Here is a 23,975-nt window from a genome sequence, read left to right as displayed (position 1 = left end):
ACTGGAGTATACCCCAAGTAGTACAGAATAAGGCAAACGATCGGCCAAGAAAAGGCTGATCGTTCGTCACACATTCTGCAGCTGCGTCCCTGACGCCTTGCATATTATTGTTGGAGTTCAATTCCGAATATGACTGAGCAGATATACGAGCATTGAACAATGACCAGGACTAAGTACTATTTAGTTAGTGGGAGTGTCTTTTTCTCTCTCTCTCACTAGTATTCCTGATTCTAGTTCCACGGTCTCCAATCTGTCTAGATGCACGCATACCACCCCCTAACAGACGAGCCACTCGACAACCCCCCACCTCTCATCCAACGACGACTAATCCTCTCAGCCAACGCACTCTTCTTCCTCCTCTCGCTGGGTCTGTTCCTCACGGGTGTCCAACAGCACCTTGATGTCGATCGCCGCTGTTTCCGCCTGCACAACTTCTACACCCCGGCCCTGCCACACATCAACCCGCAGTACCGCCTGGTGCAGTTCAACGTCAGCTTCGGCAGGGAATCGCCCTACTCCCCTGTTTCCCTTGACGAGGGGCCTGATGCCGAGATCGACAGGAATTGGGATGCTCTGATTGGTAGGTGCTTTCCCAACTCACGTTTCTTTTTTGGTTTTTTTTTTTGGCGTGTTCCTTGGTTTCTTGTTGCTAAGGAAGAAGCTGGTCCTATGAATGTCCCCCTCTCGGCCGTCGAGCAATCCGGCGAAACCTCCGAGGTTGTCCGACTTCCCCCTTCGCTAGGCGGGGGATATCTTGCCTGGGCGGAGGTGAGTCACCAACTACACTGCGTGAATATGTTGCGCAAGGCGATCTACGCGGAGTATTACCGCAACCGAACTCGAGATCTACAGCAAGACAGGCATCTAGTCTACAAACATTTAGGTAAGAACCAAGATTTTGACTAGTTGATTTGACTAGCTGTACAGGTAGAGTCCATAAAAATCCTGCTAATCCTAGTTGATCACTGCGTCGATCTCCTCCGGCAAGTCCTCCTCTGCAACGCCGACACGGGCATCCAACTCCACCATTGGGTCAAGAGGAACCCAACCCCGGTCCCGAACGGGAACACATGGCATAAATGCAAGGATACAGAGAGCATCTTGGCCTGGACGAGAGACCGGCAGGTCATATTTCCTCCCGGGGAGAGGAGCATTCCCATCTTGCCTGGCTCGAGTGTGTATGAGGGGAACCCATAGCCCAGCAATAAAACGGTTCGTCTAGTAAATCTATATAACCTAGACCTAAGTTCATGTATATTCTTTCACTTCTTTCAGTTATCAAGGTATCAACATGAAAATCATCATTGTACTCCTCCTGGCTGCCCTTTCTCTCGCCTCGCCTATTTCCCAGCGAGACGTGGGAGGTACGTATCTACAAATCACTCACTACCCACGTAGTGCTTTGGTTACAGCCTGAGTAATCGATTGCTAGGTACGGCCGATACCGAGTCGAACGAAAGCTACTATCACTATGAGGACCCAAAAGAGTAGCAAAGTACATATTTATATTGGTATGTAATCGAAGCAAGTATACTCGTAACTCATCTAATACTATCTACAGGAAGAGATATTTTCAATGAAAAGGGTCGCTGGCAGGACAAGAGGCCGCCCAAGTGGAACGAAAAGGGGAATCAGCAAAATGATAAGAGTGGCAAGTGGAGGGTGTATAGGAGTGGACAAGAGAGGAGGAGGAGGACAGTAAACAGCTGAAAGAAACAAGGTAGATGCAATACAGGATGCAAGCAGGTGTAAAAAAATATATGCAGGAGCTCAAACGAGCCCGTCGTAGAGAGAGAGGGCGCTGACGATGGTCTCGTCGCGTTTGCTGCCCTCCTTGAACTCCTCCATGTCGAGGCTGCCGTTCTCGTCTTTGTCCATCATGCGGAAGATCTTCTTCACCCGTTTCTCGGGCGTGTCTTCGTCCTCGGGGAGTTTGACCATCGAGCCGACCTATGCACGTTAGAACAGAGAGAAATTCCACAGAAAATAAGGTCCAAAATAAGGTCCAGAAGGTTGTACCATTTTGTAAATCGCCTCGACAATGGCCAGCATCTCGTCATAGGTAATCTTCCCGTCGCCGTCGATATCGTACAGTTGGAAGGCCCAGTCCAGCTTATCCTCCATCTTGCCGCGGGAGGTGACGGAGAGCGCACAGATAAACTCCTTGAAATCGATCATCCCGCTGTTATCCGAATCGAAGACGCGAAAGACGTAATTGGCGAACGACGACGGATCGCCAAAGGGGAAGAACTGTCGGTAGATCTTCTGGAACTCCTCCTTGGTCAAGGTGCCGGAAGGGCAGTCTTTAAGGAAGCCTGCAATCTTTAGATTCTTTCTATTAAATTTTCAATCTCAGTATGATACATACCCTTGTACCATTGTTGCAGCTCCTTCTTGTCGAAATGGGTTGCCCGTTGCAGCTCGTCGAGCTGGGCGGGGGAGAGCTTTGACTGTCTGCAAGGAAATTAACGAGGTACATATGCATCTCATCTCTTCTCTTCTTCTCTTCTTTTCTCTTCTCTCTCCCTCTCTTTCCTCCCCTCTCTTTTCTCTTTTCTCTCCATCTCTTTCCTCCTCTCTCTTCTCCCTTCTCTTCAAAGATAACACTTACGATTTGCCCATGGCGTCGCGCCAACCAATCTCGATCGATCACAGAGGCATATAACAGCGATGAAAAGGTTCGAGTAGAGCGACAGATCAGGCAGGAGAGAGAGCTAGAGCTAGATATTCGTCAAGAAAGTGAGACAACACAAAAGGGACCGTGGAGGGTTGAGGCGGAGGGAGGCGGGGCAGCCGCCAAGCCCCTGCATTACGTCAGCCTGGCTTTTCGTCACTGCGAGGTCCAGACCGTGGAGAAGACAAGACGTTCATCCAGGGAAGTTTGGATGTTATTGTGGCGGTGCAGTGGGTATCTTGCAGCAAACCCAACAAGTAGAGAGCATGTAGTACGACATGGTACGAGTACGAGTACTACTCTGCACTACTGTTTATCAAGACTTCGTATACTACTAGTAGTTCAGGGTCTGACTAGTGTAGTATGGAGTACTAGCATACTTCTCTAGAAATAAACATAAACATAAGTAATAATATAGATAAGTAATAATAAGTAATAATATAAATAGGTAATATAAATAAGTAATAGTATAGTAAGTAATAAGTACTAGTATTTACTCAAGTGTTTAGACTCCGTTCTCCACCGCATCTGACTAACAGCTCCCACTTAACCTCACCACCACACCTACGCACCTACGCACCTACACACCTACACACCTACACACCCACACTCATAATACACCATGGATATCCCCTGGCCTATCCTCCTCATAGTGCTATACCTAGGTATTCTTTCTTAGCTAAAGCATATTATTCATAACTCACTATTTCCAGTGTTCTCCGCCTTTCGCTCCCGCAACTCCCCCCCCCTTGAACCACACGGCAAAGTCACCAACATCGAGAGGTACAAACCATACATAAACACATTCCATACATATAAACATTTCTTACAAATGATAGTGATTCCTCCTTTGACGAAATAACCGGCAAGGGAACGACAGTGGTCGACTTCTACGCAACATGGTGTGGCCCCTGTAAAGCCGTGGCGCCGCGCATCGGCGCCCTAAGCGAGGAATACGACGGGCGCGTCCGCTTCATCCAGGTCGACGTCGATAAGTTCCAGGGTCTCGCGAAACGGTGCAACGTCACGGCCATGCCGACCTTTGTGGTTTACAGGGATGGCGAGGTGCAGACGAGCATTCGCGGGGCGAACCTCGGTCTACTCAAATCGGAAATTGAAAAGGCTTTGGCAAAATGAGTATACTGTTTCTTCTACTCTTTCTTATACTCTTTGAGAAATAATATACTATTATTGGTAATTAGTATGGGTATCAGTATGTATGTTGCAGGCTTGCAATCAGATTATGCTTGCTATGGTCATCCGCGAATGAGATGAGCTCGATCGTCGAGCAGATCCCTCCGGAGCCAGCAGGTCCGGGTCCCGTCGCTGTTTCGTTTCGTGGAGGTATTGCACGGTGCGCTGCACCCAGTCCCACCCTTCCCAGTCCGGCCCATCCTCTATCCCCTCCATGTCTTTGTCTTGCGCTGGCGGTTGGACTCCTGCATCATGAAGATCGGTGCTATTGCCGGACTCCCCCGACCAGATCCAGCCCCCGCCCGTCCCCTGCACATCCCCCGACATGTACGCCATCATCTCCTCGTCGCGGTCCGGATCGGAGGACTCCCCGCGCTCTAGAATACACTGCAGAAAAAAGGCAATGTACCGCCCACACGCGGTGTTGATGCTGCGTGCGCTCCCAATCGCTGCGTGGGCCTGTACGCATACCTGCGCGGCCGCATACTCGGTCCGGAAGAGCAGGAGAAGCGTGCAGCGGAAGATGTGCGTGCAGAGCATGCTTGACGCGGCAGCGGCTAGGGAGGAACGCCAGTCATTCGTCGTCGTCGTCGTCGTATTCGTCGTCGTCGTTGTTGTCGTCGTAGAAGTGGTAGTGATAGTAGTAGTAGAAGAAGAAGAAGAAGAAGGTAGTGATGTTGGAGAAGAAATCTCCATACATCGTGATAATAACCTTGTCGTATCCAGCGCCGTGGATAGGCAGTAGTCTAGAGCCGACAGGCGGCCCTCTGTCGGGCACAAAGGCGAGAAATTGTGCCGGTGTAGAAGGAAACGTGCGTTCTGCAGGCTGGCAATCGGGGCGAGGGCGCGTGGGTCGAGCGGCTGCTCGGATTTCGGGTGATACTCGACGGGGAATGTGGCGAGACAGGCGTTGAAATGTCGCTCAAAGGTCTCGATCGTCGCCCCGCTGATGATCGGAGCCTTGAGGGTTTTAACCAGCTGTCCGATCGAGCGGACCACGTGGATCGTCGCCAGCAGGGCGCTGGTCGCCTGGGCCTCAGGCAAGCGGGTTTCCCCCAGGTACTGCTCGTCCACGGGGCACGGCAGGTCGACGTCACAGTCGTGATCGTTGATCAATACCGGCTTTCCCATCTCGAGGGCAAGTAGTCTGTTGATTAGTATACCTGAAAGCACAGAGAGAGAGAGAGAGAGAGAAAGACATACCGATCCCACGCGTATAGCCCCCACCATAATCGGCGGCGCATTTCGGCTTCAAGGGGCGACCAGGGACCCGACTCGACATGGAGACCGATCTCCTGGGAGATGCGGACAGCGGAGCCGATCCAGACCCAGCTGGCGGAGCGCGAGTTGGCCTCAAACAAGAAGATGCTGACGAGCAGGGAACAGCGGGCCTGATCGAGGGTGAAATTGTCTTGCCAAATGTCGACGACGCTGCAGGCGATGCGGATGAACTCGCGGCCGTCGCGGAGCTTTCCCGGGTCCAGCGTGTGCATCGCGCCGCAGGCGAACACGCCGAACAACAAGGCGGCCCACTCGCGCGGGCGGCCCTGCAAGGTGCCGGCGCGATAGACCTGTTCGTACTCGGCGACAAAACTGGGCCAGTGGATAAAAGGCAGCATGGCGTGCACACTCGCGTAGTAGGTGGCGAGCAGGCAGTCCGCCGTGCTCCTGGGCGGCAAGGCCGGCGAATCAGTCACGTACGAGACGGAAGGCGGCTGGCGGTACGGGGGTGGGACGGTGAACAGGCCATGGGCATAGCGGCGCACGTTACGGCGCACGGCAGCCAGATCCTGGGCGATGGGGGTGTGTGCGCGGCGGGTTGGTCGAGGGTTGATGTCGGGGAGCTTGAGCATAGGCTGGCCGCTGGGGTCGAGATCTAGGTCCATGAGGTTCTCAGCGCGCAGGACACCAGAACGCAGTTGCTGGAGTTGTTGTTTGGTCGACAGCAGCTGTTTCTCCAAATCCTGGACTTGTCTGGGATAAAATTAATAGATGAAACCAATAGTGGTAGAGCTGCAACCTACTTGATCGATGACATGCGCCGGTTGGTCTCCTTGGTGAACTGGCAGCGGACCTTACGGTTGGTACACTCGGTACAGCTGGTGGATTCGGAGGCGTCGCACTATAGAGAGAGAAAGAGAGCGACGGGCGTCAATTTCAGGGAGGAGGAAGGCAGGGACGGCGGTCGAGAGGAGTACCTTGACTTTGCGCTCACGACAGGCGTCGCAGCTGGGATCTTTGCGCCGCTGGCGATAGGCACGTTTCTGCGGCGGCTGGCCGGTCCCTGGGTTGGGGGGCATGTTGCTCGGGGCCATGCCTCCATTTGCCATCGACGGCGCTTCTGGAAGCATCGACGAGCGTTCGGCAGGGGAGCCTGAGGCAGAATCGTAGGAGCGGGTATACGAAGGCGGCGGCGGCGGCGGCGGCGGCGGAGCAGCAGCAGCAGCAGGATTGGCTATGGAGGGCGGCGGCGGGAGCTGGGGCGTCATCGGCTGCAACAGATGAGCCATCTTGAGGGCATTATCGGGTCTGATGGGAGGCGCCGAGAGTAACGGAGAGGGCTGGTAGGAGGAAGAAGGATTCGGTTGTTGTGCGTGGGAGGCGACCGCATGGTGGACGGGAGGCAGCTCGTAGGCGGGCTGCGGCGGGGGATGGCTCGGTGGCGGACGAAAGTAGGGGTTTTGCATGGCGAAGGGATTGTACGCAGCCCGCCTGCCGTCATGAGAAAGCCGTGGATTATTTTACGAGATCGTTGGGTAGCTGCGAACAATATGGAATGCAGGATCTCTTGTTGGTGTTGGTGGTGGTTGTGGTTGTGTTGGGGTGATGGAGAGCGGGCGGCCGGAGGAGGGGAAGGAGAGCGAGTCGCAACGGGGCGGCTGGCGAACAGACACAGGGACGGCCGAGGGACCGTGAGCATGTGGGCGCTCGAGCTCGGCGCCGAGAGGGAGGGAGTTGAGGAGAGACGAGGGACGAGAGACGAAGGCCAAGCGAGACCAGCAGAGGGAAAAGCAGGCAAGTGTTCGAGGGCGGAAGGCAACCGGGGCAGGTTTCTGGCGGTGGTGGTGGCGAAACAGGCTGACCGTTGCCAGCCGTGGTGATGGGACGATCAACCAGAGTAGCGAGGGAGTAGTTGCTAGAAGGTGATGATAATCAGCAGGAGAGAAACAGATAAATGTCTCGACTGACGAAATTCGAACTGGATGAACAGACACTGAGGGCAGTTGAGTAGGTCTGTATGTAGCTCACCTCCGGCTCAAGTATGCGAATTAATCTTGAGACTCAATTTCACTGTTTCAAAGCGGCTCACTAGTCAGGAGACTCTCAGACAATCCCGGAGAATGACTGAAGAGTGGACCACTTGGACCGCTGGACCGTCAATGCGATCAGCAGCAGTAGTAATAATAATGAGGGCAAGCGATGATCGCGAGGCCCAGACGAGGGAGGGCCAATAGACTACCTGTTAGTAACTACGGTAGGGTAGGTACGGTACTGACTACTGTAAATCGATATATTTACTGTAAGTTTGAATTACCGGTTTACTGTAAGTTTGATTTACAATCTTCTTTCTGATCTTCTTTAGTTTGTCACAGTCACAGTACAGAGTGGAAAACCAATTGAGAAAAGCTAGAAAAAGAGTATACTGATAGAAATTCTGAAATTATACTACTACTCAAAGGTTTGTGAGAACACAGACCACTTCTTAGCCAGTGTCGCACACTATTATCTCTCCATATACCAAGTCAAGATCAGGCTTGATTTATTCTACTGAATTCTGCCGATTGACCCCGCCTGCGGCCTGCATATGTCAACGGGAACTTCTCTCCTAGGTACTTCCCTTCAGCAACCTTTTATCGGTACTTTGGCTAGATCGTTCCAATGTCTCACTTGTTCATTGTCTCAACTCAATACTATATCAGTCAGCTAGTGAGCTAAGGACCCTGTCAAGGCCGAGGGAGATCCCTTGTACGAGGAGATGTGAGTCACCAACTGGCAGACCGGGTCAGGTTCAAGTACAGGGACTACGGTATGGATATTCCCGCCTGCAGAATGAAAAAGGCCGCGAGAATTGGAAACGAGATCTAACTGCGTATAGATAGGTATAGCCAGCACAACAAAAGAGACCCAGAAACACCGACAGAAGAAGATCTAACAACACCAAAGAACACCAAATAACCCCCCCAAATCCCATTGAAAATCATCGGTGATTAGGTGATAAGGGGCCCAAAGCGGCGAATCGCATCTTCGGCCGTAACTTCAGGCCCAAGCTCCCAAAACGGCGGCTGCTGCCCTTGGTCGTGCTCATCGAGGCCACGGTCCTGGCGTTTGGGCTGTCGCTCTGCTTGCTCCGACCCCTCCTCTTCTGCCGTCGCAGTCTGGGGGTGCGCCCGCCTTCTGGTCTCGTCGACCGAACCTTCCTTGTCGCTTAGAAAGTAGAGGTCTCGAAGACGCTGTAGATCCAGTCGCTGCTCACGACTGAGCGCTCCAAGGCGTCCACCTCCTAGAATCAGGAAACCTCGGCGAAGACAGGCTAATGGAGCCCCATGCCACTGACGTGGCCGCTGAAGAAACTGCGTCACATCAAAGGGAGACCCAATCATTATATATGTCTTAAGGACCACGGGCTGATAGAGCCCGCCGATAGCATTGGCGGCGACCTTGCCTTGGGTGATTTGATGAAGTCGATATGTTTCGGCGCTGGGGACTTGGCGCTGGAGCACCTCCCCAAGGGCTGCGGCCTGGCGTCGCCGCTCCTGATCCTTAACCTCGAAATCAAGAAAGTACGCTAGGTCGGTCGGTATAAATACAAGGCCAGGGTCTAGCCCACAGTCAAACTGACAATGGCAGTTCGGACATAGTGCAATTGCGTTGAAACTTGAGGTGAGCTGGTAGTTTACTAGCCCGAGGTCTTTCCACAGCTGTATCTGCAGCCTCACGATCAGTACCATTCATCTCAACATATACACCCCCCCCCCCCCTCAGATACCCTACCTGACGGTCCTCTTCCGCCATGACATGACACACCTGTGGCGACGCACTGCGGCACGCCCAGCACAGATCTCCGCTCATCTCCTTAGCCCGCAGCTTGGTCGCCTCAGAGAAGATACTTGACTGATTTGACGAACCGACGCTCGTCGCTGACATGGTTCTTAACCCCCCTTGACTCGATATGCGATTTTCTGCGGCTGATACGGGCGGGGGGCGCATGTGCCGCCCACGATCTGGAATGCCTGGTTGCGAAGCCTGGCGCTTTCCATGACGACGACGAAGGTTCCATGACGTTTGTCTGAAGGCGGTCAAACCACGGACCAGACAGTCTTCTCTCCTTGAACTTGATTTATACAGCATATAGATCTTCCCTCGGAGACCTTGTATTTTATAGTAGTAGCAGGGCCGTATCCTTTTAATCATGATGGATATTTGACATCCTACTTGAGAGTATTATTAAGGAGGCACCTGAGAAATTGCCTCAGAACTTATCGAAGAATCGTCAAGAGACTGCCAAAGAAATCACCTGGGGAACCGATCAGGAGAGATCGAATCAATAGGAATCAATAATTAGCTCTCTAATTGGTTCAATATTTACTATATTGCACATACCTTAACCTTCCCTAATCTGGCAGTTTAAAATACGAGGGCATCCGAACGACCGGAAATAAAATACAGGGTATCCAAGGGATCACCCGGATTTTCAATATTAGAGTAATCTACTACCGAAGAACCTTGGAACTGCCTAGTTACTACTGCTAGTCCTGTACCTTATGCTGTCATTTACATTCTCCTAAATATTAACTTATCTGTCATTATTATCTATTTCCTTTCTCTCTCTCTCTCTCTTTTTTTTCTTTTTGTTTGATAGACAGAGTTCTCTGTACCCTGTAATAATCCCTAACTCCATCACTTACTCGTTATCCGAGATCGGCAGAGGCTGTGCAGCACCGAGTGGAGGACGCTTGCCACGAGAAGTCGAGACGATCAGCTCCATCGGGATTTGGCTCGGATGTGAAACGGCCGAGGATCTCTCCGGGTAGTGGTTAGTGGGCGACTCCGTACTCCGTAGGTCAAGTACAGACAGAAGTGTTCTAGGGCATCCCTCTATATAAATCATGTAGACTACTATATAGAAACAGAGATATTTAGTTACTTCTCAAATTACTAGTAGTATATTTATCACTATACTGTATCAATTATATCAAGTATAACTAACTAGGTAATCAATGTAGTAAGGACTGACTAAGCTCGGTATGTTCCGGCCAATTTTCCGATGGCACTACCAAAGGCAGTACTATCCCTCCCGGGACTAGTTCTGCACGGGGCTCTCCGTACCGAGGCTGCCACTAGTCCACCGTGGGTTAGTTCGCAGACTAGTCCAGCGAGTCCACAGCCAATCATCTTCATGCACTGTCATTCACGGACATTGTCCGCCGCCACGTCATGCTTCCCAAGCTTCGCTTACCGGACTCGTTACTGCTCCCGGATGGCTACTCCGGAGACCTACTCCATACTTGAGGTAATCACCCGAGAAACTTGGTCAATATGTACGGAGTACTACCTGATATACAGAGTAACTACTTCTTGCATCGTTCTTCTGTGGATCTGAACCCTGTGGCTTCGCGCTGGCCATATGCCTAGGATCATGTTGCGCAGTATTCAACCTCTCAAAGACAAGGGACATATTACGCTACCAGTTACTATTCAAAGTAATCAGCACTATATAGTGTGCCTAGGCCCTAAGGCTGCCAAACATGTGATTAAATGAGCCATGTCTTTATATTATCCCCACATTCACGGCAGATACTATATAAGGTACTATATAGTTAATTACTATACTATAGTTATACTCTTAGGTAGATAATAGTCTATCTTCCTATGTTAATAAATAGTAATACTGTAGCTGTACTCTTATTGTTGCCTGTCATGTGGTTCTGTCCAAGATACAGATCAAAATCATTATTCCTACTATTCTCTATCCTTTCTTCTCTACTCTATTCTCCTGGATCAAGGAAGTGCACTCCTCCACCACCCGGCGCAACCCCTCCATCTCCTCTTCGACAGTCATCCCCAAAGAAGCCGAATCGATACTGCATCCCACGTACACCGGCAGGCCTGTCCTCCGCGCCAGGATCTTCGATACCCGCGTCGCGTACTCGACACTATTGGAAGAGTACATGGTTGTAGACGAGAAGTTTTTCTGAAAAAAAATCAGCATATACGGTATATACTAGTATTTTCATGTAGGATACCCACGTCTGGCATCGAGTAAACGAAACTGCCCATCGGCTTCACCGCCGTGTCGCCGGGTGCCGTCGTGGCAAGGAAGACGAGCGCACATTTGGGGAACACTGTTACTTGGGCGTGGGCGGTTGTGTAGGGGGTTTTCGGGAGGGAAAAGGAGATCTCATGTGTCGGCATGATGAAGTAATTATCTCGAGACAGAGTAGTTTTATTCCAGTATCGACGGAGTATCTGTTGAGGTGAAGTGAAGTGGAGTGATTACATAAGCACGGTGTCCAGATAACAGTAGCACCATAGCACTTTCTCTTCTCACCACACAGAATGCAAGACGACGAGACGAGCTGGGCGGGCGATTTCGATCCCTTTGCGGATCCGGAGGAGCGACGGGTGCTTTTTGCTGCCTTGGATTCTTTCCGGTAGGTAGAGAAGAGAGAGAAGGTTTGATAAGAAAGAGGGGTGAAGATGATAAGAGAGGAGCCGGAAGAAAAAGGATTCAGAACAAGACTGTCACTTCTGTCACTCGATGGCTGTTTCTCTTGATGTTAATACTAGAACTCAACTAACAGACCAGGCAATACCGTCGAACAGCCCATCTCAACACCACCCATCGCCGCCGGCAGGCCTTTTACGCCCTCCCCTCGGCCCACTGGCAGCTGCTCGCCGAGGCTCCTTTCTCCCTGCTGGACACCTTGAACAGAGTGGACGACGCTATCGATGTCAACGCCGACATCGCAGACGCCGTCCTCGCCACAGGCCTACAGTCCTTTGGCTTACCCGCGGATCCATCGACTGATCCAAAGCAAGAGGCTACTACCACCACCACCAACTGGCACGACACGGCCACTGCCGCGGATGTGCAAAAGGCCCATTCCACCATCCGCCAGTTCTTCCGTGACTGGAGCGCCGAGGGAGCTCCCGAACGCGCGGTATGCTATGAGCCCGTGCTGCGCGCCCTGACTGCCGAATTCGACCCCGGCGTGCGATCCTCGACTCATATCCTCGTCCCGGGAGCCGGGCTGGGTCGTCTCGTCTTCGAGCTCTGCCGCGCCGGTTTTGCCGCCGAGGGCAACGAGATCTCCTACCACCAGCTCCTGGCGAGCAGCTGGGTGCTGAATCACACTGCGGGTCCCCGCCAGCATTCGCTCTACCCGTTTGCCCTACACTTTTCGAACCTGCACTCACGCGAGCAACAGCTACAGGTCGTACAGATTCCAGACGTGCACCCGGCGACGGAGATGGTAGCAGCAGCAGCAGCAGCAGAAACCTCGGAGAATACCAACATCCCTGCTTTCGGTTCGATGAGCATGTCGGCTGCAGACTTTGTGGTTCTGTACAGCAGTGAAGCCCAACGGGAGGCCTTTGATGCCGTTGCGACGGTATTTTTCATCGACACCGCACCAAATCTGATCCGGTACCTCGAGGCAATCCGGCACTGTCTGAAGCCAGGAGGTGTGTGGGTTAACGTCGGGCCTCTTCTATGGCACTTTGAGGACAGAGGTAGTCACAAACATGATGGTGATGGTCACAGCCACAGTGACCAAGGAATCGGCGAACCAGGGAGTGTCGAACTGACCGAAGAAGAAGTCCTCCACCTCATCGAACGGATGGGGTTCCGTCTCGAACAGCGCCAGGCAGCGGTCGAGCGGCCGAGTTGTGGATATATCCAGGACAGGGATAGTATGCTTTTGAATCTGTACAGGCCTTCATACTGGGTAGCTAGAAAACAATAGAGTAGATGGTACCTACTAGTTCCTACATAAGCATTCCTGTAGTTATACCTACTAGGAGGTACCTACCTTAGTGAGTCTGCTGTATGGTAATGTACATACAAAACGTACTGTCAGCCGCAACAAAGAACCGCAGGGCTGAGCGGCTTCGTGGTTCCGTGGCTGAATCGACCAGCTTTTTTTAGCATCAGGCCCAGTACGGAGTAGAGACCCTGTCGGAGTATTAGGTAGGTAGGTACTACATAAGAGAAACACGACTCTAGTAGGTATTGAACTACCAGTGTTTTGTAGCCAGGACTCAAGTGCAACAACCAACCTAAGCGACTAATTCGAGGGATAGACCAACGCTCCGTATTCACTCAGGTTGGTTTGTTGCCTGGTTTGTTTTGTTGGATTTGGCCCCTGGAATTGCGGATCAACCAGGTACTAGGTAGTAGTTACCTAGTACTACTAGGTACACTCTACTGTATGCATAGTTTCTTTTATGACTGATTCTTATTGATTCTACATGAGTATACTATGTAGTAGTTAGTTATTACCTAGGTAGTATACTCTTAATTTATTATGGAGTACTACAGTAGCTAGGTAACTACTGTAGTTAGGTACTCCATAAGGTACGGTAGTATACCGTATGTAACAGTACTGACCATACCAAAACAGTCTCCGCATTCTGTCCCCCATCCTGTCATCTTATCAGCACGAGGAGAAACAACCTGTCAGACAGAGACCGTCAGATTTCTTCGACTCCCATTACTAAAAAGATCCAACTTGAATCCTCACATCTATTTCCAGCCTGCTCCGTACTCCGTCCCAGGCCTCCGAATCCTGTCTGTACTCAGCCTCAGCAGTGCCCTGGCCTAAAACCCGGCCGTTCCTCCGCCCACCGTCAGATCCACCGTCTGCTGTTTACTCTCTGCCTTTTGGCTTGCTCGTCATTCATTATTATTAGTAACCTTGGGTTGAATCTTTTACTGTGTCGCTGAGGTCTTTTGCATCGTTTTTTTTTTTTTTCTCTTCTTCTTTATTGTTGCTGCCTTGCTTTCCTCCCTGTTCTCCCTGTTCTGAGTGCTGGTTTTCTCTCCTCCCTGTCTCCCTCAAAGGGCGCACCCCGCTTACGCTTCTTTTACTTGGACTGCAACCTGAGCCCAGCTTCTCTTTCTCTTTCTCCCCTCCCCTCCTCCCTCTCCCCTCGGCCTTGCCCTCTTTATTTCTCTTTCTCTCTCTCTCTTCCGCCTTCTTTGTCCTCGTTGACAATTCATGGACCTCATGAGCTCCCGGTTCAGGAACTTTTCCTTTGGGACGAAACGCAACAAGCACAGCGCCAGCCCAGTCCCGCCCGCCCAGGCCACCGCCGCCTCGCCCAGCAGCCTCGTCCCCTCCACCAACGGCTCTGCGGTGCCCAAATCACCGCCCTCCGGCCATAGCTCCTCGAGTACCAGTCTGCCGATGAATCCTCAACAACAGCAGGGCACCACCCTGGGTCGCCCCCCGAGTTACAGCGGCTACGGCCGTCCCACCAGCCCCATGCCGCCCGGCGGCCACCAGCAGCAGCAGCAGCAGCAGCAGCAGACGCAGCAGCTCGCCCACCACCCGGGCGCTATCAATCCAAACGTCCAGTTCAACAACCCGCAGAGTGTTCAGGGGGTCGGCGCACCCCCGGGGTATCCGATGCAGCCGGGTCAGATGCAGTCCATGGGTCAGCCCCAGTATGGCCTGCGCAACTCGTCCGTCTCCGAGGTGGAGGGCGCCGGCCGCAGCAAGGCCCAGCTGATCGTCGGGATCGATTTCGGGACAACGTTTTCCGGCGTCGCATACGCCTTTGCGACCAACAACGAGGCGAGGGAAGATATCATCACCGAGTGGCCGGGTGCGGGGACACACACCAAGCAGAAGGTATACAGACACACAGAATTTGGATCTTGTTTTGGGCGGAAGAAGACTAATGGTCTCGTTTTCAGATTCCCACCGTGTTATATTATGATCAGTATCAGAAGGTGGTGGGCTGGGGCCCCGATATTGCCGACGCGCTCGCGCCGACCGGGTATCCCAAGCATGGGGTGCAGAAGGTGGAATGGTTCAAACTGCAGCTGATGCTGTCCGGAAACACGTACATCGACCCCATCAACCTGCCGCCGCTGCCGCCGGGTAAGTCGGAGATCGACGTGGCGGCGGATTATCTGTTCAAGCTGCGGCAGGCGATGCGCAACCAGCTCCAGAAGACGCTCGGCGAGGTCTTCACCCGCGAGGAGCGGAATATCCGCTACTACCTGACCGTCCCCGCCATCTGGAACGATGCGGGCAAGGCTGCGACGCGCTCCGCCGCCATCCAGGCGGGTTTCCTGCGTGACGAGAACGACAACCGGCTGACGCTTGTCTCCGAGCCCGAGGCGGCCGCCCTGTTCTGCGCCAAGAGCGGCCTGCTCAACCTCAAGGTCGGCGATGCCATCCTCATCGTCGACTGCGGCGGCGGCACCGTCGATTTGATCGCCTACGAGGTGGAGGAGGAGCAGCCGTTCAGCGTGGCCGAGTGCACGGCCGGCTCCGGCGACTCGTGCGGCTCGACCGCCCTCAACCGCAACTTCAGCAACATCCTGCGCGCCAAGATCCGCAAGATGAAGCTGCCGGATGGCTCGCGCACCGCGGGCAAGGTCTACGCCAAGTGCATCATGGACTTTGAGAACCGCATCAAGGCCGACTTCCGCAACAACGGCTCCAAGTGGGCCGTCGACGTCGGCATCGAGGCCGATTTCCCGGATGCTGGCATCGAGGAGGGCTACATGACCTTCACCAACGAGGAAATCCTGCAGTGCTTCGAGCCGGTTGTCAACCGGATTCTCGAATTGGTCCGCAACCAAATCATCGCTATCCAAGCGCAAAGCCGATCGTTGCAGGTATTATCTCCCTCTATCAATTTTCCTCATTTAGAAGTGTTCCCTTCCATATACTGACTTTCTAGAACGTCCTTGTGGTTGGTGGATTCGGAGCATCGGAATACCTATTTCAACAGATCAAACTGCACGTACCGCCGCAGTACCAGTCCAAGGTGGTGCGGCCGATGGACTCCGTTGCGGCGATTGTCAAGGGCGCGGTGACGGCAGGGATCACCGAGCGGGTGATCACGCACCGTGTAGCGCGGCGGCACTACCTGATGGCCACGCTGCAGCCCTTCAAGGAAGGGTACCACCCAGAGCAGTACCGGGTTCCGAGCTTGGACGGGCGCGATCGGTGCAAGTATACCCGCCAGATCTTCGTGCAGAAGGGGGAGCGCGTCAAGATCGGCGAACCGGTCAAGGTCTCCTTCTTCCGCCAGGTCGCCCCGGGGGCGACCTTGATGTACGAGGATATCTTGTATGCGTGTGACGAAGATGTGTGCCCCGAGTACACCAAAGATCCTCGTAAGTTTTTAAGAACATATATATATATATACTCCAATCTAATCATCTACAGGCATCAAAGAAGTCGTGACATTGACATCCGACCTTTCACGCAAAAACCTCGAGACGGACTTTGAGCGTATGGACACGCCGCAAGGCACGTTCTACCGCGTCTACTTTGACATCTACCTCACCTTGGACGGTAGCGAATTCAGCGCCGAGCTGGTCTGCCAGGGAGAGGTGATGGGACGATGCCGAGCAAAGTTCCGATGATACGCCATACTTTCAAGCGTTCGTATATAGCATTTTTCTTCTCCTCTTCTTCTTCTTCTTCTTCTTCTTCTTCTTCTTCTTCCTTTCAATTTTCGTCATCATGGCGTCAGTTAGATACCATTTGGATAAGCAGTTATGATCAATGGCATGAGTAGTCTTGAATTCTACCAAGTAGATTGTCTAGTAAGGGAGTAAGTACCTAATTCAGCCTGATATTATACCCACAGGATTACTATGCCTGTTTTTCCAAATGGCTCAGGAACTGGAATTCTTGCATTGTAGGACTAAATGTCTCACTATTACCAATAGTATTACCATTGGCTGGATACTGAATATTGTAGGAGTAGTCATTGAGAATACCAACGTAGGGAACAACTGATTCTGAAGAATAACATAATGTATAATTATCAAGTAAAGTGTAATAGAAGAGAATTGCTTTTTAATACTAGCTAGAAAGTCACCTGGCAGTCATTTCTCATGTGTTATGTAGTACTAAGTCCACCTCCTCACCTCCTCTCCTCCTCTCCTCACCTCTCCTCTCCTCACCTCTCCCCTCTTCACCTCTTCACCTCTTCAACCTCGCCTACCTCCCCGATCAACTCTCGCTGCACCCCATCAGGCAACAGAGTGACACATAACTGCTTAGGGCATTTCCATCCCCATTACTTAATTACTGTCGTACACCGCGGCAAGCGCGCTGGCCGCGAGAATTGCGGCTGAGTGGATCGCCGATCCAGCATCGTGATCAATAGTCCGTCTCCAGTTGTCTATGAATCCGACGGGATTTTCAGTGAGTAGACCTGTCTTTTTTTTTTTTTTTTTTTTTTCTTTGCAAGTCGGCCCAAGTACCCAGTACCTGTTCCGTGGCCATTCAAGAACCCTCCAGTCTAATCGAGGATCGAATAGTACCTGTCTCGGAGTCCGGAAGTGCAGGAAAGCCCTGAGAGCTGTTGGCCAGGGATGTTTTCTGCCCTTTCAGCCACGCTCACGCGACAGGAGCACGGACTTTGACGTGGGCGATTCGCGCCCCAGAGGACCCATTATTCAGCGGGTTTTTTCGATGGTCTAGTTCCTTGCCAACACCTGTCTAGGCTCTACGTCGTAGGGCCTCTCACATCCTACCACTGTGTTCTAAACAGCTGAGCTCGTCATGTGGTGTGTCACTGGACTTGCGGGGGTGGATCCGATCAGCTCGGTAATTGAAGTCAATTCCTGAAAAAAAAAGGGTTGAGAATTGTTCTGGACACGGTGAGGTCACCCTTTTGCGAGGTACCTACCTAGTTGCCAGGCAAAGTACCCACAGTGAAGTCTCTGGAAGTGACTATATAATCTATGTTGTAGTAAGGAAGGGGGGGGGGAAGAAGGGGGGAAGTCTATCAAATGTCAAGCTTCCTGACTGTCTACCCTCATAATCATGCCGTTACTGTTTCTGGTTCTTCTGTCCGTGCTGTTCGGACTGACCCATGGTCTTTACAGGCTGTACTACTCTCGCCGACATCATGACCAAAAGGAAGACAAACAACATGCTCCTACTATTACTACTACTACTACTACTCTCTCTCCTCCTTACCCCACGCAGCCCATCCGAGGGCGGGAGCGGTACCGTGTCATGATGGACATCCGCCGGCTGGACGTGGCCAACTGGTTGACTGTCGACCAGAACTACCTCGCCGAACATGCCATCAGGTCACAACTGCTTGCTCAGGAGAAGAGCAAGGTTCTCCAGTGTCTGCCAGAGTCGCTGGACGGCTGCTACGAGGCTCTCGAGGAGGTGGTGGACTTTTTGAACCACAGATTCGGCCAGGTCTTTGTCACCACGGGCGAGAAACAAACCATTCATAATACCATCACGGGCGAGACTTTCTCCTACGGGCCGGAGAATAAAGCAAATGCTCTCGAGGTGGCCGTCAGGCTTACCATGGAAGATCTAAGTATTCTCATGACCAACGAGGATGGAGAATACTATTTGTAAGTAGATTTCTGTTATATATATATATATATATATTCTTGTCGGTATATTGACACTAACCAACCTTAGAGCAGCTAGTGCCAGTCTCTTCCCCGTTGGATGGACGGTTGACGAACGTATTGGCTGGACCATTGCCCGGCTGCACTCTCCAGTGCCATTGTGGCAGCAGCAGGTTGCCAATTCTGTAAGCAAGTGCGTAAACATCTGATCCAATACTCTCCGAAAAGTTTGTTCTAATATTCTAGGTTTCTCTCTCGGCTGACGACTACATCCCCCATGGAACGCTCCAACTACTTTGTTGAAGTGAGACGGCCGGACGAAAACCTTTTAGAAACACTGTACCGCCCCCAGGGCCTGTCAGAGGAAGCTCTCGACCCGACGGCACACGAGATCATAATCCGCCGCGAGCGCCAGACCTTCCGCCGTCTGCCGCGCACGGGGGCCATCCTCTTCGGCGTCAAGACGGTGCTCACCACTTTGGACGAATTGCCGGATGCCGAACTGCGCAACTTTGCGCGCGAGATGAAGAGCTGGCCGGAATACGTGGGTGAGTATAAGGGGTATCCAGTTTGGGGGAAAAAGGTTCTCGAGTACTGCAGCCTGAAAAACATCGAGGTTTAACGGAGTACAGGACCTAGGTATATTGCTTTTCTGACATGCATGGTGGCCATCTGAATTAAAATTAAAAGCATTGAGAATGTACATCATAGTTAATTATATCTTCGACTCTTGTTTTAACCGCACCACGCCCTAGAAGATTAGTATGGAAACAGTGAATAGTATATGTCAAAGGGAGGAGGAACATACCTCCTGGGTACACGTGGCAATCAAGGTGCCATCTCTCGCCCAGATCTTGGAGATGACCAACCCCCTCCCTTCGCCCGCCCAGGGACTCTCCATTTCCGAGACCATCCATTCATCCGCGCGGAAAGCGCGCGGATTATGGAAGTAGATGGAGTGGTCGAGGCTGACCATCATGCCGATCTGGGGGGTCTTATTCTCGTTTGCGGCGCCGGGCTGGAGTTTGCTTTTCTCCTCTTCCGCACGGTCCAGATGCCCCTGGAGTCTGTGGCGGAGATCGACGGCTTCCTCCTCCTTCAACTCGGCGAGGACGCGCTTGATATCCTCGTCGTCGAGATCGGAGGGGTTCTTGAGCGCGTTGAGGAACTTGCGCAGTTCCGCGGGCGACGCAAACCGCGCGAGTTCATGCGCCTGAGCCACCGTGCCGATGAACCGGCTGTCCGAGATATACGCCAGGGCAGAGAGGTGAGCTTGGTATCCGCCTGCCGAGGAGATGGGACCTCGAGCACGAAACAGATACCGGATCTTCTTATCCGCTGGTTCTCCGTTCCCTTGGAATCATTAACATCAACATTATCATTAATACTTTTGTGATATGTCTTTTTGTGTACGTACGATTGACTATCCCCGCTTTAACCACCTCAAACGGCCCCCCGCCCGGCTCCGAAGAAGGAGAAGAAGGTAGAGGAACCCCAGGCTTGAGGACGGCGTGTTCGAGCATCTTTTCCCCCCCGCTGTTCACCCGACTGAAGCTCAACGTGGTGGTGAAGATGGCGCGGCCACGCTGCCGCGCCTGGACCGTGCGCGTCACGAAGGACCGGCCGTCCCGTACGCGCTCGACGTGGTAGAAGATCGGGATCGCAGAGTCGCCGGCTAGCACGAAGTAGCAGTGCATGCTGTGCACGGCGAAATCGGCGGGGACCGTCCGCATCGCGGCGGAGAGGCTCTGGGCTATCGCGGCGCCACCGTAGATCCCGCGCGCGCCGGGGGGGTGCCATAGGGGGCGTGTATTTGTGAAGACGTCCTATATTTGTTAGAAATTAAAAGAAAGACAAGATTTATAGATATAGATATATATATGGATAAGTTGAAAGAGTGCCTACCTGCCCAAAATCAGTCACAGGGGTTAGCTCCAGGACGTTCTCGATGGGGGCCTTGGAGTCGTCCAGCGGGGGAGGGTCGAACAGCGTACTATTCGCCATACTGAGAGATAGGTGCTGCAGGAAGATAGAGAGAAAAAGCAGTGAAAGAAAGGGATTGTCCAAATATAAATCTACCACGGACTACAGTAGAAGATAATAAGAATAAGATGTTGACGCCATGTTTCGAGCCATGCCTGATCCGGAAACAGCCGAGGCTCCACGCGCTAATTTTATACATGCATTATTTTATTCTTCTATCCAAGTGTATAACAATACCTAGGTAGTGCTTTAGCATCTGAATACTATACCTGTAACTCCATATCATAAGCATAATCGTCAGCATAATGTATAGTACACATCCCATCAGTAGCTAGCACTACCCCGCGGGATTTCAATGTGAAAGGTATCGTGTACAACCTCCGGGCTGGGCGCCACGTCCACGCCTCCTCTCTCCTGGAGTAACTTTAGCAGCTGCCGCCGTTGCATTTCCTCGTCACTGAGGAGGTATGTTCTGTCCTCTCCTGCCTGTCCTATGCGGGGACCAAAGCAGAACCCGGAGTTGACGGAGACCAGCGCCGCCGCGCTGGCGTAGAACAGCGCGAACGTGCCGCAAAGGGCGATGACCAGGACGCCCAGGCGGGTCAGGGGGAAGAGATTCCGACAGGCAAGAGTCACCACGAGATTGAACAGGCCGATCAGATTGGAGAGGAGGAAGGGGCTGTCAGAAGATGTTCAGCATCAAGTACTTGTTCGTCAATGAGTAAAAAGTGAAAGTGAAGACGTACATGAATACTGAATGGAGGAGATATTTCGGACTCTGGCTTTGAAAAAACAAAATAGCCACCGACGAGGCATACGCTGTTCCTGCCAACGCGGAAGCGATGATCGTCACCGTCGTTTGGTTGGTATGTTGGCTTGCCCCGCCGTCCACGGCCAGCGGGAATAATAGTAGCCTGTAGAGGGTAGATAGATATCATCAGCATCCAGGATACGACATACGTCAGCGCTCTATGATCATTACCCTATCAACAGCAACCCTGACGAGGCTGTCGCCAGCAGTTTCCATGTCCACGGTACATCTCTCTCCAGCCGGATCCGTGGCAGCTGTGGTTGCAGCTCGTAGTACTGAGCGTAATGCATGAGTTTGAAGGAAACCAGAAGAAGGCAGAACCGTTCGAAGTAGAGCGCAATCCTTTGGAACGTGTCAAGTTGAGGAACAGAATGGCGAAGGAGTAGTGTAATACAATGATATTATGCGAGGTAAGGCGCACAGGAGCCCTTCAGGTGACTGGCAGGGGTGCCTCAGTGCCTGTATCCCCCTCCGCTCCGCCTCTCTGTCTCTCTCTCTCTCTCTCTCTCTCTCTCAAAAAAGACGGCAACGGGGTAAACCCGTAATTTTAAATAGTCCGACACCATGAATAAAGAGCTTGCAAAAATAGACTGCGCTAGAAAGCCCAGAGAAGAGTGAAACGATCGTTGGATACCGAGGCGGCGGTCCAGCTGCCACAGCGGTTAACTGACCGATATAAGACGTCTCTGCATCCTGGCCTGGGGCTTTGCCCAGCCCAACCCCCCTCCTTGGCGTCATGCGGCTACGTTGTACAGACATAAGAACCGTGGGCAAGATTCGAACATAATAAATGGCGGTACGTTTGTACTTCGACAGTCGAAAAAAGATCCTACTCTATGAGGACGGGTATACACTACCCCATCTATTACCTCTATTTTACAAAGCCATAAATCATCCCACCGCTTATTTGCCAATCTCAACACCACCGGTGGCACCGAGGACACGCTTGATGTCACCGTAGATAGCGAACTGACCGGCAGTAAGAGTTCCAACCATGAAGAGACTGGGAAAAAAAATTGTTAGAATAGGAGAGACCACAGTCGGAATACATCAAAAAAGAACTTACCGAGCACCAATACCAGCGTAGCTGCCACGAAGGCCAAGCTCCTTGCCGATCTTGATGAGACGGGAGGTGGTGCCCTCACCCGGAAGGCCCTTGGTCTTGTTGATCTTGCTGAGCATGGTGTCGGCGGGCTGGGAGACAAGGGCAGCGGCGAAACCGGCAAGGAGACCAGAGCCCAGGTTGACGGCGGTCTTACCACCGTCGGACAGGGTGTTCTTGTCAATGACGCCGTAGGCAGCCTCAACGACCTTCTCGAAGACGACGAACTTGGCCATGGTGTAGGGGACCCTATAAAGTTAGCTACTGTGAACAAACAACCACAATTTTCTTTTCTTTTCTTTTCTTTTCTTTTTTTTTTTGACATACTGCTTGAAGAGGATGGGACCGAATCCAGAGTAGAAAGCACCGACACCCTCGTTCTTCAGGATCTTGCCGAAACCGCTGAGGAGACCGCTAGCGAAGGTGGGTTCCGAGACGAGACGAATACGGGTGGCTTCCAGAGGGCAGAGGGCAATATCGGCGAAGAACTCGGCGGTAGCGGACGAGGCAAGGTAGACGGCGGTGCGGTAGTTGGAGGCGGTGTCGTAACCCAGCTGGTTGATCCACTGCTGCTTGAAGAACTCATAACCACCGAACTTGAACGCGCCCTGGAGGAAGTAACCGGCGGCGGTAGGGCCGAAGCCGGTGAGGAGAGCGCCCGCACCCTCGTTGGCAATCACCTGGCGGAAACCACCGATCAGACCGCGGTTGTAGGTGACGGGGTCCAGCTGGATTCTGGTCTTGACGCTGCGACACATTAGCTTCGTGGCACTTGGGGCCGCAATCGAGCGATTGAATGTTTCCTTCCTCCCACTTACACATCAACGGGAGTCAGAGCTCCGTGGGTGACGGAACAGCAGACAGCACCGGCGAAGGCGAATCTGGAGTAGAGCTGGAGGCCGCTCAGCTGAGGAGCAGGGGTGGCCTCGACCTTGGGGGCGGAAGCAGCCATGACGAACGGAATGAATCAAAAACACAACAACAACGACCGAGGAAGTCGAAACGGCGGAGTGGGGATGGAGATGTGAGGCCTGAGTGGGAAGAAAGAAAAGAGGAGGAGGGAGAGGAAAGGTGGAAGGGGAGACGGGAAAAGACACTTCGCAGGTCCGAAAACTTTTCGCGCCGGCCGGCCGGCAGGACGGCTGGGTTGGGTTGGCTGGGCGAATGAATGCCGGCGCGACGGGCTCTGATTGCTCCGCCGCTTAACTCCGGCTGAGTCAGCGTAGCCATGGTGACAGTCACGTGTAATCATGTGACATATATCACATGATATACCGGGTGACTAATATACTATTACTAATCAAGAATTTTTTATTGACGAGAAAATCTACTACTCCGTACAGAGTACAGAGTACTCCGTACTAAGGAGAACCACGTACAGCTACCAAAGTCCTATTATAGAAACTACATACTACATAGTAGCGTAGCATATCCCTGTTTAATCTGAAACAAGTGCTGTAGTTCCATTCTATAAATATCCAACTCGCGGTGCTGACAGCTAACATAGCCCCGAGATAGATAGAGAAGTAGCTATGTTGTAGTACTACTCATAATAGATATCTATCTCCCAATCTCTGTACTCCCTAGACTCGTACTCTATTCCTAGATACTCCGTCTCTAACCACCAGCCTGT

At 52.3% G+C, this 23,975-nt stretch overlaps 13 protein-coding genes across 13 annotated transcripts; 5 read left to right on the top strand and 8 right to left on the bottom strand.

Annotated features, from left to right (window-relative positions):
- Nucleotides 1-669: 669 nt before the first annotated feature.
- On the top strand, nucleotides 670-1,197 carry ASPZODRAFT_58964 (hypothetical protein; the record flags this gene model as incomplete). The annotated part of the gene is made up of 2 exons (XM_022728812.1): nucleotides 670-883; nucleotides 959-1,197. The coding sequence occupies 2 exons, from the start codon at nucleotides 670-672 to the stop codon at nucleotides 1,195-1,197; spliced, it is 453 nt and encodes a 150-aa protein (XP_022584592.1).
- A 292-nt stretch (nucleotides 1,198-1,489) lies between these two features.
- Nucleotides 1,490-2,937, bottom strand: ASPZODRAFT_89905 (hypothetical protein). The gene is made up of 4 exons (XM_022730373.1): nucleotides 2,612-2,937; nucleotides 2,369-2,454; nucleotides 2,020-2,315; nucleotides 1,490-1,950 (listed from the first exon to the last, which is right to left on the bottom strand). Exons 1-4 carry the CDS (start codon nucleotides 2,620-2,622, stop codon nucleotides 1,771-1,773), a joined length of 573 nt encoding a protein of 190 aa, XP_022584591.1. The 5' UTR covers nucleotides 2,623-2,937; the 3' UTR covers nucleotides 1,490-1,770.
- Nucleotides 2,938-3,296: 359 nt separating this feature from the next.
- ASPZODRAFT_13178 (hypothetical protein) lies at nucleotides 3,297-3,811 on the top strand (the record flags this gene model as incomplete). The annotated part of the gene is made up of 3 exons (XM_022722835.1): nucleotides 3,297-3,339; nucleotides 3,388-3,457; nucleotides 3,514-3,811. 3 exons carry the CDS (start codon nucleotides 3,297-3,299, stop codon nucleotides 3,809-3,811), a joined length of 411 nt encoding a protein of 136 aa, XP_022584590.1.
- Nucleotides 3,812-3,910: 99 nt separating this feature from the next.
- Nucleotides 3,911-6,555, bottom strand: ASPZODRAFT_149502 (hypothetical protein; the record flags this gene model as incomplete). The annotated part of the gene is made up of 4 exons (XM_022725491.1): nucleotides 3,911-5,015; nucleotides 5,072-5,842; nucleotides 5,893-5,990; nucleotides 6,067-6,555. The coding sequence occupies 4 exons, from the start codon at nucleotides 6,553-6,555 to the stop codon at nucleotides 3,911-3,913; spliced, it is 2,463 nt and encodes an 820-aa protein (XP_022584589.1).
- Nucleotides 6,556-7,723: 1,168 nt separating this feature from the next.
- Nucleotides 7,724-8,840, bottom strand: ASPZODRAFT_128692 (hypothetical protein). Its single transcript, XM_022722092.1, has 2 exons — nucleotides 7,965-8,840; nucleotides 7,724-7,895 (listed from the first exon to the last, which is right to left on the bottom strand). The coding sequence occupies exon 1, from the start codon at nucleotides 8,815-8,817 to the stop codon at nucleotides 8,077-8,079; it is 741 nt and encodes a 246-aa protein (XP_022584588.1). The 5' UTR covers nucleotides 8,818-8,840; the 3' UTR covers nucleotides 7,724-7,895; nucleotides 7,965-8,076.
- On the bottom strand, nucleotides 8,836-9,308 carry ASPZODRAFT_128690 (hypothetical protein). Its single transcript, XM_022722091.1, has one exon. The coding sequence runs from the start codon at nucleotides 9,144-9,146 to the stop codon at nucleotides 8,964-8,966; it is 183 nt and encodes a 60-aa protein (XP_022584587.1). The 5' UTR covers nucleotides 9,147-9,308; the 3' UTR covers nucleotides 8,836-8,963.
- A 1,518-nt stretch (nucleotides 9,309-10,826) lies between these two features.
- ASPZODRAFT_128686 (hypothetical protein) lies at nucleotides 10,827-11,518 on the bottom strand. Its single transcript, XM_022722090.1, has 2 exons — nucleotides 11,117-11,518; nucleotides 10,827-11,060 (listed from the first exon to the last, which is right to left on the bottom strand). Exons 1-2 carry the CDS (start codon nucleotides 11,279-11,281, stop codon nucleotides 10,836-10,838), a joined length of 390 nt encoding a protein of 129 aa, XP_022584586.1. The 5' UTR covers nucleotides 11,282-11,518; the 3' UTR covers nucleotides 10,827-10,835.
- ASPZODRAFT_128685 (hypothetical protein) lies at nucleotides 11,416-12,849 on the top strand. Its single transcript, XM_022722089.1, has 2 exons — nucleotides 11,416-11,520; nucleotides 11,676-12,849. Exons 1-2 carry the CDS (start codon nucleotides 11,426-11,428, stop codon nucleotides 12,832-12,834), a joined length of 1,254 nt encoding a protein of 417 aa, XP_022584585.1. The 5' UTR covers nucleotides 11,416-11,425; the 3' UTR covers nucleotides 12,835-12,849.
- Nucleotides 12,850-13,823: 974 nt separating this feature from the next.
- On the top strand, nucleotides 13,824-16,608 carry ASPZODRAFT_128683 (hypothetical protein). Its single transcript, XM_022722088.1, has 4 exons — nucleotides 13,824-14,724; nucleotides 14,790-15,722; nucleotides 15,788-16,226; nucleotides 16,279-16,608. The coding sequence occupies exons 1-4, from the start codon at nucleotides 14,089-14,091 to the stop codon at nucleotides 16,476-16,478; spliced, it is 2,208 nt and encodes a 735-aa protein (XP_022584584.1). The 5' UTR covers nucleotides 13,824-14,088; the 3' UTR covers nucleotides 16,479-16,608.
- A 978-nt stretch (nucleotides 16,609-17,586) lies between these two features.
- On the top strand, nucleotides 17,587-19,149 carry ASPZODRAFT_1100493 (hypothetical protein). Its single transcript, XM_022720989.1, has 4 exons — nucleotides 17,587-17,860; nucleotides 17,955-18,446; nucleotides 18,517-18,639; nucleotides 18,693-19,149. Coding segments are annotated over exons 1-4 (993 nt in total). The 5' UTR covers nucleotides 17,587-17,858; the 3' UTR covers nucleotides 19,069-19,149.
- Nucleotides 19,150-19,161: 12 nt separating this feature from the next.
- On the bottom strand, nucleotides 19,162-20,450 carry ASPZODRAFT_149498 (hypothetical protein; the record flags this gene model as incomplete). The annotated part of the gene is made up of 4 exons (XM_022725490.1): nucleotides 19,162-19,197; nucleotides 19,255-19,799; nucleotides 19,864-20,272; nucleotides 20,352-20,450. 4 exons carry the CDS (start codon nucleotides 20,448-20,450, stop codon nucleotides 19,162-19,164), a joined length of 1,089 nt encoding a protein of 362 aa, XP_022584582.1.
- Nucleotides 20,451-20,753: 303 nt separating this feature from the next.
- On the bottom strand, nucleotides 20,754-21,530 carry ASPZODRAFT_139402 (hypothetical protein; the record flags this gene model as incomplete). The annotated part of the gene is made up of 3 exons (XM_022724551.1): nucleotides 20,754-21,108; nucleotides 21,176-21,343; nucleotides 21,412-21,530. 3 exons carry the CDS (start codon nucleotides 21,528-21,530, stop codon nucleotides 20,754-20,756), a joined length of 642 nt encoding a protein of 213 aa, XP_022584581.1.
- A 613-nt stretch (nucleotides 21,531-22,143) lies between these two features.
- ASPZODRAFT_58394 (hypothetical protein) lies at nucleotides 22,144-23,294 on the bottom strand (the record flags this gene model as incomplete). The annotated part of the gene is made up of 4 exons (XM_022728763.1): nucleotides 22,144-22,243; nucleotides 22,307-22,591; nucleotides 22,670-23,089; nucleotides 23,161-23,294. The coding sequence occupies 4 exons, from the start codon at nucleotides 23,292-23,294 to the stop codon at nucleotides 22,144-22,146; spliced, it is 939 nt and encodes a 312-aa protein (XP_022584580.1).
- Nucleotides 23,295-23,975: the final 681 nt, after the last annotated feature.

This window comes from Penicilliopsis zonata (assembly GCF_001890105.1).
Source record: "Penicilliopsis zonata CBS 506.65 unplaced genomic scaffold ASPZOscaffold_2, whole genome shotgun sequence".
Taxonomy (NCBI): domain Eukaryota; kingdom Fungi; phylum Ascomycota; class Eurotiomycetes; order Eurotiales; family Aspergillaceae; genus Penicilliopsis; species Penicilliopsis zonata.
The sequence above is the reverse complement of the archived record's forward strand: the minus strand, read 5'-3'. Positions and strand labels throughout refer to the sequence as shown.